The sequence below is a fragment of the Trichosurus vulpecula genome, chromosome 2 (genome assembly GCF_011100635.1).
Source record: "Trichosurus vulpecula isolate mTriVul1 chromosome 2, mTriVul1.pri, whole genome shotgun sequence".
Taxonomy (NCBI): domain Eukaryota; kingdom Metazoa; phylum Chordata; class Mammalia; order Diprotodontia; family Phalangeridae; genus Trichosurus; species Trichosurus vulpecula.
Window position 1 is genome coordinate 323,725,836 of NC_050574.1, and position 12,418 is coordinate 323,738,253.

The 12,418-nt window shown below is 38.3% G+C and overlaps 1 protein-coding gene across 1 annotated transcript in view; it reads right to left on the bottom strand.

The window, feature by feature from the left end:
• PCCB (propionyl-CoA carboxylase subunit beta) overlaps positions 1-12,418 on the bottom strand; it is a 68,723-nt gene that overhangs the window by 24,877 nt on the left and 31,428 nt on the right. The window contains exons 7-8 of the mRNA XM_036746371.1: positions 4,945-5,053; positions 1,122-1,242 (exon numbers count right to left, since the gene is read on the bottom strand). Of these exons, the coding sequence (XP_036602266.1) occupies positions 1,122-1,242; positions 4,945-5,053 (230 nt within the window). The remainder of the gene's footprint in view (positions 1-1,121; positions 1,243-4,944; positions 5,054-12,418) is intronic.

Consider the following 12,418-nt stretch of genomic DNA (forward strand, 5'->3'; position numbering starts at 1 on the left):
AGAAAACAGGCCATCCTTGACCCAGATTAGTTCCTTGACAAATACATAATTACTCTGAACAAAGATGACACAGTAGGTTTCTAGCAGTCCTTTTCCAAAATCCTCATCCCACATTTCAACATCTCAAAATGGTTCATCCTTAAGATATGCCTCAGACTCCAGGCACTTCAGGTCAGAGAAGTCAAACAGGGACAAAGCCAGTGATTTCAGTTCGGTGCAAAAGAGGCACAAAACACGGAAAGGAGAGTTTTGAGATCGCTTAGCAAAGAAAGGTGGCCTCAGTCACTTCTTCACAAGATCTCACTGTGATCTCTCATGTCTTATATCATTGGCCACAATTAAACCGTTTCCTCTTAGACACTCTGGAACATGCGGTAACAGAGAGAGACAAAACCCATCCATAATAAATGCCCTTACTACAAACAATAAAGATATTAATGTGCATACCATTCTACAAATAATTTGCAGGTTGTTTGGCTGAATGTCAAAATATGGAGAAAACTTATAATCATCCCTGCCCACACCGTGTCATCCAGAAACTAATTTTTTTCTCTCTAATCCTGTCCCCATACTATTCATTCAACAATCCTACTAGATGGAAGGAACTGTACCAGCTGCTAGTCTGGGATACATTTAGTTTACTAGTTTACATATACACAGTGCTTGACAGTTTACTAAGTACTTCATATATGATATCTCATTTGATCACTGTACCAAAGATGTAAGGCAGCCGGTGTAGGCATTAATATTTCCATTTTACAGATGAGTAAAATGAGGCACAGAGTAATTAAACCATTTGATCAAGGTCACAGAGCTAGTGTTAGGTGGCAAAGCCCAAATATCTTCTAACTCTAAGTTCTGTGCTTCTTCCCTGCTGCCTCTCATGTCTTAAAGGGGAAAAATAAAACTGGCTTTCTCTGCTACTGTCCCTAGGCATACAACTATCTGAAAGGTCTAAGTCATCTGTCATTACAGTACACAAAAACCTGAATGTATACTCTTTACTTTTCAAATCTGACCAATAAGTAAAACAACCAAAGGGCACTGTGTTATCCCAAAGCTGGTCTCTAAAGCCATAATTCCAAAACACATTAAGAAGTGCTGCATTTTCTGTCACTTACCACTGATCATGACATTCACGTATTGGAGCTGGATCCTGGTTACTCAAAGGTAAGTAGTTGAAGAACTCTCGGAGGTTAAATAAGGCATCTATGTCATTTTCAAAGGCTCTGTGTGCCACACCTAGAAAGAAAAAGCAAAAGAGATGAGGCTTCAGACAGATTATCCAATTGGTCCAAAATTATTGTTTAAGTATCATTCCTGTTTGTAGACATGCTTGGCAAGAAAGCCATTTAGTGCGAAGTTATACATGGAAGCTATATGGGACTCCATGCCATCTTGGGGAGGGAGTGGGGAAGTGAGGGAAGAAAATCTGGAACTCAAAATTATGTAGAATCGAATGTTGTAAACTAAAAATAAAAATTTAAAAAAAAAGAGGAAACCAAAAAAATTAAAAATTAAAAAATTTAAAAAATTAAAATTAAAAAAAAAAGAAAGCCATTTAGTTGGCTACATTCATCCAACAGGCCATTCACCTACCACTTATGGCATGATGTCCAAGAAAGAATGCTAGATTTCAAGTCAGAAGTGATAGGTTTGCAGCTTATCTCAGCTTTGTGACCTTGGACAAAATACCTCTGCTCCAGGGCTTTAGCTTCCTCATATGTGTAATAGAGGTGGTGGACCAACCAAATAAACTCCGAGGTTCCTTCCAGTTCTAAATCTTTTGACCCTGAATTTATACAAGACTCTGCTAAGAAAGAAGAGTTCCTTCCCTAGACTATTTTTTTCAAAGTGTTATGGTAGTCCAAGGGCTCCAGTAAAGGTAAAGTACCTTTTATAGCATAATAGTAGCCATCAGACCTCTCTCCTCCTGTTCAATTCTAGGCCCAATAATGCATCAGTAACTGGGCCTATATATACATACATACATACACACATACATGTAAACACATACATACACACAGAGTGGAAAACATTGGCCCTAGAGTCAGAAGATCTGAGTTCAAATCTCTCTTCTAATGCTTACTGCCTTGGTCTTGGACAACTGACTTAATGCCTCTGAGCTCTGACCTGACCTGTCAAATGAAAGGGTTAGAGCAGATGGCCTTGGAGCCTGTTCTACATCTATACGAAACTGATACATACATATGTGTTATATACATGCATGAAACTGATCAAAAAATTATATGGCTTGTCCATCCAACTGCACGTCATCATCTAGAGAGGAAACATTAAGCATCCATTTATTTTTTCTTATATGAATAGTCAAACTGAATTTTTGAGTAATTCCAGATCTCCTCCGGGGGGGTTCTACAAGGTTCTAGCACCTGATGCAACCAGTATGATGTTCCAATCCATGAAATCCTCAGATACCACCATTCATAATTTATTTTCAAACCCAAGAAGTGTAGAAATCAGCATTTCTTTGTGGGAGCTAAACATATACTACCCAGCTACAGGCCTAGTTTGGATTTTAGGATGTACATTTTAGCTCAAGATTTCAAGAAATGTTTATTACACACCTACAATGTGCAAGGTACTCTGCTGGGTGCTGGGGACATAAAAAAATGGAAAACAGTTCTAGCCTAAGGAGCTTAAAGTCTACTGGAGAATTATAGTCGGTAAAGAGAAGTAAAAGGAAATTAATTTTTAGTAGGAGAGGAATTCTGAAAGACTGGCTTTAGGAAGTAGTGCCAGAGCTGAGTCTTGATGAAAAAGAGGAATTCAATGAGACATAAGTGAAGATATAGTACATTCCAGGTCCTGGGGACAGCTTGTAAAAAGACCCAGAGGGTGGAGATGGAGTTGTTAGTTTGGGAAACATCCAACAGGAGAATGTGGCTGTACTTTAGAGTAGGTGAAGGGTGGTCACGTGTGGGAGAGAAAAGGCTGGAAAAAGAGGCTAGAACCAGATTGTAAGGAGCTTTAAATGTCAAGCTGAGGAGTTTGCATTTTATCCTACAGGACAGCAAGAGTCACCAAAGATTCTCACGCAGAAGAGTGATGTGGTCATACTGTCCTTTATGAAGATTATTTTGATAGCCGTGGAGTAGGTGGGTTGTAGAAGGAAGAAACCAGAAACAGGAAGAACAAAGTCGGCTGTATCTATTTCATGCCAACTTGGTGCTACATTTTAAAAATTGAATTAAAAGAATATCAAGAAACTGGTAACATTCTGTAATTTTTAAAAGGCACAAGTTCATTATCAGGTTGGGGCTGTTCTGATTACAAGTGATTAAACTAAATACTTTCAATGGTACAAGCACGCCACCCACCAGTGCAAATTGCATGTTCCTCCTGGGCAATTCTCTTTCCTATTTTCCCATAAATACTCAGTAAAGAAGCTACTGAGTAAGCTAAAGGCCTTCCTTTGGATCTTCTAGTATCTTGGCAGTATTAAGGTCCCAGAAAATTAATTTGCTATTTCTCCTTCTTGCTACATACCCACCCCCTCTCCTTTTCTCTCATTCATGCCTTCAATGTCTCTGACTAAATAATATTATTAGGAAAAACTCTGGTGACACCCAACTTCATTAACTCCACATACCTAATTTGCTCAATAATCAATCTGAATAAAAATATAAGATTCCCATACTGTATTTCCCACCACAAGGAGAATGGACAGTCTGTGGGAAGAACTTAGGATCAAAATCACAAGATTTAGAGTCTGAAAGACCCTTAAAGACCATCTAGTCTAGTGAGGAAGCTGGCAGAGCAGTGGGTAGAGCCCTAGGCCTGAAGTCAGGAAGACCTGGGTTCAAATCCAATCTCAGACACTTACTAGCTGTGTGATTCTGGGTAAATTGCTTAACCCCTATTTGCCTCAGTTCCTCATCTGTGAAATGGGGACATACTGGAAAAGGAAATGGCAAACCACTCCTGTATCTCTACCAAGGAAACCCCATGGACAAAATTCATGAGGTCACATGGAATTGGACATGACTGAACAATAACAAACAACAACCCCGGGCAAGTCACTTAACCTCTGTTTACCTCAGTTTCCCCAACTGTAAAATGGGGATAACAACACCTACCTGCCAGTATTGTTGTGAGGGTCAAATGAGATGATATCTGGCACTGAGCCCAGCACACAGCAGGCGCTCAATAAATACTCATTCCCTCCCCCTTCTCTCCCCACCTTGCCCCCACCTCCCCATCCTCTGTACTTCTAAAGTCCTCATTTCACAGATGAGAAAACTGAAACAGAAAAAGTAAAGTGATTAGCCTAAGTTCACACAGCAACTCGGGGAGACATGAGCCCAGAAATTCTGTCATCTGCCTCCAGGCTCTTTCCATTACACCACGTTTACACCACTGTGGGGAAGGGCATCGGATGCCTACCCTGACCTAAGAGGCTCTGTCTCCAGAAGCAGGCTCTCAAACACCATCCACACGTTTCCATAGCCCGCTAATAGGTGTATAAGGTGGTAAAGCTTGAGCTGGTCTGACTACTTACAGGGGATTTCTCTTGGGGTTTTTAGTATTTTAAAAACTGCAATGTAAACACTGAAGAAAACTTACCGAAAACAGTCTCTCAAATCCTCTCAAGTGTGAAAGGGCCCTCCTATTTTCATTTGGTGCAAACCTTCAGTGAACTCTGGGCAGTTACGGCTTCTTAGTTCTTTTTACAATAAAACCAACAAGTGTAACAAAGAAAAAAAACCAGTAACGACTACCACTGTGACTTCCTCCTACTTACTCTCTCATCACTGTTTCTGGAGTCAGAAATGTTACCACTGTGGAAGCTTGGGAAATTTTTTCAGAAAATCTTCTGAAAATCCTTTTTAAAAAGGGTATGTTCATTATCTATTTCAAAAGGTATAATCAATAATTTTTAACAAGAGAATCATTAGCTGACGAGGATTATGGGATCCTTCTCACCTGACATAGTTGTGTGTGTCTTGGCACCGCCAAGTTCCTCTTGGGTGACATCCTCATTGGTGACAGACTTTACCACATCAGGGCCCGTGATGAACAGATAGGATGTGTCCTGCAATCACAGATTTCCAGACAAATTCAACAAGAATATCAAAGCAGGAAGAGATGGCATTTAGTTCAACTGCCTCATTTTACACATAAGAAAAAGAGAGCCCCCAAAATTTCAAATGACTTGTCCAAGGTCACATAGTCAATAAATAGCAGAGGAAATACCAGATTGCAGGTCTCCTGATCCCCGGTCCAAAGTGAAGATAAATTTTCGAGGTCACATTTTTCTTTCCCAAAATAGTCACTTCTTCATGCTATTTCACTCTTGGTTCAAATGACTTGTAATGCTGTGTAGATTACTTAAAGACATGTGTCCAAGAATAATAAGCTAACAGTACAAGGTACAGGAAAGCACTCTGAAACACACAGAGTACTGTACCAATTGAAGATATGATTATTATGCTTACAACAGTTTATTTTTGAACTAAGTAAAAAGGTATAAGAGGCTCTAATTTTTTTTACATTTAAAAAGCAACTGAGTAAAAGGGAGAAGAAACTCACAGGCCAAAAATTACACACAGCAATCCCCTTCTGAAAAATAATCATTTAAATCCATGTATTGTTACTGAGCATGCATTACCCAGCTACAAGCCCTGGATTCCCAAACTTAGTTTTGTGACACTTCAAGATACCTCTAATCATCTCAATATTCACAAAATCAAGACAAAATTGTTCACTTAAAAAAAAAATAAGGCCAGCCAAAAGAAAAAGTCATAAAGACACAGGCTGAAGGGTTTCCCCCTGCTTTTTTGGAGGGGGATAAGGAGAACAATTTGAATTAAATGAGAGTACCTGAGAAAGTAGGGAAGACAGTTTCTTACTAAGGCTCAGGGCATTTGGGATATCACCACCACCATCATCATCAGGACCTCTCTAACCTCTTTTGTTGCATCAAGTCACTCCCTATGCAGCTCCCAGAGGCTCAAGCAGGTGAACACCTGCTTCATACCATACAGGTAAAGACACTGAGAAATATAAATGCTTATTACCCAAGGTTGAATAAACAGATGTCTGAAATGTGACTCAAAAGACTTTTTTAAGTGAAACAAAAAAAACACTTTATTTGAATCAAAAGAAATGTTTTTAAAAATCTTTCACAGTAAATGTATTTTGGAACTTTGGTATTGTTTTTCAGTGTAGACATTCTTTTTTCCCCCTTCCAAAGAGATGTCAATTTAAGAGTGTAGACTATATCTGGACCAACAGGGTAACAGAAGGAAAGCAGACCTACCAACCAAAGGGAATCAATTTTCTAAGACTTCTCCCACTCTGAAAAAACCCCAGCAATTCTACTTTCCAAGTCACTTTTGCATCCCATTGGATTCAAATACAGTGACAGTTTACATGGTACCTCTTTGCATGAGGGGTAAAGACAGACAATACCAGGGTCAGAGAGGACCCTAATAAATGAAGATATGACAAAGGAGTCTATGATGGTGCCAGGCACAGAAGGCTTTCTTTGGTGCTTGGAAGGCTGAAATAACATTTCTACTCTGATACTCCTTTTGATCCTGCCTACCAAGGATACCCATCTAGAAGGTGCATCAGTAAGCGGAGTGCTGCTTGCCTCCAGTCCTCTCCCTAAAAGGCAAGGAGGCAGGGCAGGGCAATCAAAACAATCACATTCTAAGTCTAAATGAGGACTCTTGAAAGTAATTTTCAGAAATACTAACAGCTGGGGTGAGTAAATCCTACCAGGAAGAAGTAAAGGATACACACTAGAGGACATGAAAATATGGAATGTCAGGCTCTGCTTCTGGATATCATGGCCTATGAGAATGAAGTTCACCACCTCTTCTGCACTGTACTTAAGTCTGTTTTTCCAACAGCTAAAGCTCTCAAACTATGCTGATAATAAATTTGTTTCCAAAGGCTGATCTGTCTTCTTTCATCTAGCTGGCTCAGGCTGCATACAAAAGAAAGAAGAGGAGGTAACCGTGTCCGTATACTAAGGTTGAGCAAAGTCCCAAGAGAAAGAATTTTAGGCCTTCAAAAAGGAGCTAAAGCCATATTTTATTTCATTTGGAAATGCTAGAATCCAACAATTTTTGTCATGTTAGCACTATCTTAAAAGCAACTCACTTCAATGGCCTGAATAGGAGTTATTTCATGCCCCTTCTCCAGTGGTAGTTTCTTTGTTCAGTCTAAAGATAAGTACTGCATGACTGAAGGTGGCCCAGGAGCCTCCTTCTTGGAGGAAGACACTCAATGAGACAGCTCTAGTCTTTGGAAAACAAACAAATCAAAGACACACTTGGAAGAGGATGGGCGACCACCTTCCAGACACGGTAATGGTAGTCTTCCTTAGCAATAACAGGGTCCAGTCTGTACATTCTCACTGACTTCTTGACTACCCATCATCTCACTCACTGTTCAAGTAAATTTTATTTGGTAACCCAAATTTTCAGTTTTTCAAAGTCAAAACTATTTCATTTCAAACAATTAAAATTCAGCAAGATAAGCCTATCTGGGGCTTAATTCAGCAAAGCTATCAATTACTTTCAGCAAGAGGTGAACAGCTTCTTGGGGGAAGTTATAGTTCACAACTTTAAACAGAAAGAAATACATGCTATCTATCACAAACAAATCACAGCAGTAACAGGGTTGCTGAGACAAGGGGAGAAAGGATCCTTTCCCACTATCCTAGTGTTTGTATTATTTGGCCATAAGTTTTATCAGGGCTGAAAACACAGTGGTTAGAGGGAACTTATTAGGAAGAACACACAGTAACTGAACACATGGCAGAGGAGGTTATGAACTAGTAGGCAGAGAAGACTCTCTTTCTAGCATCCAGCACGTTAAAGGCCACAGCTCAGAGCAGTTCTCCTCCTAAATCAATAAGCTAAGAGGAGTAAGACTGGAGCCTCTTAATATTAATGCACACTTTATTACATTAAAACCAGGCAACGGCCTGACAATAAAAAGGCTGCTTATGGCATACGGTTATATTAAACTTTAATTACAGAGGATATGAAATCCTTACAATAAATATTTTCCTCAAAAGAGTTTTAATGGAAATAATTCTTTTTTTTTAACTTGACAGCCACTGCTTTAAAATGTTGATTAACACAAATACAGAATTGAAAAAAAAACCCTCAGGACACAATAAATTGTTTTTATTTAAGTTTGTATCCATGTTGCAGCTCTTACTGGCCCAAGACTGTGAATCAGAGAAGGCAGAGATTTGCCCGGGAGTTCTGCCAGCCAAATTCTGGGACCCACAACACACCCAGGCTTTTCCCCCTTTCAAATGTTTGTTGAAGAGCTTGAAAGGAAGAAGTACCAAAACCTAAATCTGTACCAAATTCAAACAGAACATAGAAGGTTTTATTCCTGTCACTGAACTCCAAATCTGATATTAAGCTATGGCAAAGGGAACCAAGTGAGTGCGATGCTTGTCAAGGCACATTTCTTCAATTTTCAAAGAGAGGTCCAGCTCTTTCAGTTGGAGTGTGTGCTTTGGGAATCTTCAGGCAGCCATTCCTTTTAACCACTAAAACCTTTGCTAAGCTGGCAGATCTAAGCAATAGGACTGCACTTGTCACTGCTTCAAAAACTGAGCTAAAAACACTGACCACTGTCACTGCCCTGGCATAGCGGGGCTAGTGGAGCGGGTACTCCACATTTGCAAACAGGTTAGATATTAATTTCCCAGGCTAGTGAGGATTAAATGTATTTCCAAAAATGAGAGGCAAAGGAAGTCATGTATTTCTTCCAACTCTACCTGGGTTGGCTGTTGGCCAGAAGTGTGAAAATATCACTGAAAGGGGAAGAGCAATTTTAGGAAGTAGGGAAGAGCAGCCCTCCATGATGAAAGTGGAGGGGAAGAGAAGACACTGAAAGAACGCTGATTCCTCACCAAAGGCTCATGTAACTCTGAGAAGATGGATGAGTGGGTGAGAGAGGGATACAATCTATGACTTGGTCGAAGGTTGTGGAGAAGTAAAATGGTTTGCTGGGACACCACTTAAAATGGCAGGCATTTAATAATAAAAATAAAGATACCAGCATTGTCAATCTTTACTACCGTTTTAGAAAGGGAGGGGTGACAGGTTAGCACACACCCTCAATAGTAGTCCATGAATCTTCCTGTATCATACTGGAAGTTCAAACTTTTGTGTCTACTTTAATAAATGGCTCAGTATTTGAATGCTATTCCAAAGGAGTAGGAGTGGGGTTAGAATGGTGGAATTCCTGACCATATAGCAGCAAGGTGATTGTGTGATTTTTTTTCATAGTTGAGTTAGATGTGCCACACTGGTTATGACAGTAATAAATTTAAACAGACTTTCTTGATACCAGAAGTTCAACTAATGGACAATGGTTACACATGACAAGATTATTTATTACAGCACATTTCAAATAAATAAGTTAGTGTCATTTACAGTATCTTAAGATAAACTGCATTTGAATAGGAACTTCCTTTCCAATACTTTGAGGTCTACAAGATGCATCTAGAAAATTTACTACTATGGAAAATTAAGACAGCTTAAAACTAAATAAAGGGGGAAGATTTTAAAAAATTAATTGCTGTAACACTGTCCTTCAGGTAGCTGACTTTCCTTAAGTTCTTCCAACAGTCGGAAATTTCAAGAGACTTTTACTCCCAAGCTCATGGTTGCCACCATCTTGACAGATGATTTTTTCTTAATTTCTGTTCATTCTATAGACAGCTAGGGAATTATTATCTGTATGTGTCACTAACCTGTCTGCATAGTTGCTATTTTTTAAAAAAGCCATTCTGTCAGAATGTCATGATATACACACAGGTCTATCTTTCAGAAGATAAAGATCAGCTGGGAGAATGAGAGGTTGCAAGACAGCCTCACCTCTCTCTCAAAAATAATGAGAAGGATACACAGTCAATAATCAAAACTGTGAATGTGAATGGGATGAATTCTCCAATAAAATGGAAGTGGATAGCAAAGTGGATTAAAAACAAAAATCTTACAATATGTTGTTTACAAGAAACACATTTGAAGCAGAGAAACACACATAGAGTAAAGGTAATGTACTGGAGCAGAATCTATTATCTTTCAGCTGAAGTAAAAAAAAAAAAAGCAGGGGCAGCATCCTGATCTCAGTTTACAAAACAAAAGAAAAAACAGACTTAATTTAAAAAGATAAGGAAGGAAACTACATCTTGCTAAAAGGTACCAGAGACAATTACCAGAAGTAATATTAATACTAAACATATATGCAGCAAGTGGGATAGCATCCAAATTGTTAAAGGAGAAGTTAAGTGACTTACAAGAAGGAACAGGAAGAATCTAGTGTTTGATAAACCCAAAGACCCCAACTTCTGGGATAAGAACTATCCGACAAAAACTGCTGGGAAAACTGGAAAACAATAGGGCACAAACCAGGTATAGACCAGCATCTTGCATCACATAGCAAGACATGGTCAAAATAGGTACATAAAAATTTAGACATAAAAGACACCATAAGCAAATTAGAAGAGCAAGGGATGGTCTCCCTCTCTCTCAAAAATAATGAGAAAGATATACAGTTAATAATCAAAACTGTGAATGTGAATGTTAGATCTATAGAGAAGGGAAGAATCCATGAACAAGCAAGAGATACAGAACATTACAAAATGTAAAATAGATCACTTTGATTATATTAAATTTTAAAAGCTTTTGCACAAACAAAAACCAATGCAACCAAATTAGAAGGAAAGCAGAGAGCAACAATCTTTACAGCAAACATCTCTGGTGAAGGCCTCATTTCTCAAATATATAGAGAACTGAGTCAAATTTATAAGAATACAAGCCACTCATCAATTGATAAAAGTTTTCAGAGGATGAATTTAAAGCTATCTATTGTCACATGAAGAAGTACTCTAAATCACTTTAAATTAGAGACATGCAAATTAAAACAACTCTGAGGTACCACCTCACACCTATCAGATTGGCTAATATGACAGAAAAGAAAAATGATAAATGTTGGAAAGAATATGGAAAAATCAGGACACTAATGCACTGCTGGTCAGGTTGTGAACTGATCCAACCATTCTGGAGAGCAACCAAACTGTGCATATCCTTTAATCCAGCAATACCACTACTAGGTCTGTATCCCAAAGAGATCATAAAAAATGGAAAAGGACATGCATGTACAAAAATATTTATAGTAGCCCTTCTTGTGGTGGCAAAATATTAGAAATTGAGGAAATGCTCATCAATTAGGGAATGGCTGAACACGTCGTGGTATATAAATGTAATGAAATACTATTATTCTATAAGAAATGATGAGGAGAATGTAATAAAAATGACAATTCTACCTCAATTCATTTACTTATTCAGTGCCATACCAATCAAACTACCTAAAAATTATTTTATAGAACTAGAAAAAATTCATATGAAAGAACAAAACGTCCAGAATATCAAGAGAATTAATGAAAAGAAATGCTAGAGAAGGTGGCCTAGCCATACCAGATCTTAAATTGTATTAGAAAGCAGCAATCATCAAAACTACTTGGTGCTAGTTAAGAAACAGAGTGGTGGATCAGTGGAATAGGTTAGGTGGTACACAAGACACAGTAGTCAAGGACTATAGTAATCTACTGTTTGATAAACCCAAAGACTTCCAGCTTCTGGTATAAGAACTCACTATTTGACAAATACTGCTGGGAAAACTGGAAAACAGTATGGCAGAAACTAGGCAAAGATCTTACACTGTATATCAAAATAAAGTCAAAACGGGCAATTTGGGAGAGCAAGGAATAGTTTACCTGTCAGATTTATGAAGAATGGAAGAATTTACGACCAAACAAGAGATAGATAGCATTGTTACAAAATGTAAAATGGATTATTTTGATTACATTAATTTTGAAAAGTTTTAGCACAAAGCCAATGCAACCAAGATTAGGAGGGAAGCAAAAAATTGGAAAAGAATTTTTACAGCCATTGTCTCTGATAAAGGCCTCATTTCTAAAATATATAGAAAACTGAGTCAAATTTATAAGAATACAAGTCATTCCCCAATTGATAAATGATAAATTGATAAATTCATATCAAAAGATATAAACAGGCAGTTTTCTGATGAAGAAATTAAAGCTATCTACAGTCATATGAAAAAGTGGTCTAAATCACTGCTGATTAGAGAAATGCAAATCAAAACAACTCTGAGGTACCACATCACACCTATCAGATTTACAAACATGACAAAATTGGAAAATGATAAATGCTGGAGAAGATGTGGGAAAATTGGAACACTAATGCATTGTTGGTGGAGTTGGGAACTGATCCAACCATTTTGGAGAACAATTTGGAACTATGCCCAAAGGGCTATAAAAATGTGCATACCCTTTGACCCAGCTAGGGCTGTAGGGCTGTATCCCAAACAGATCATACAAGTGGGAAAAGGACCC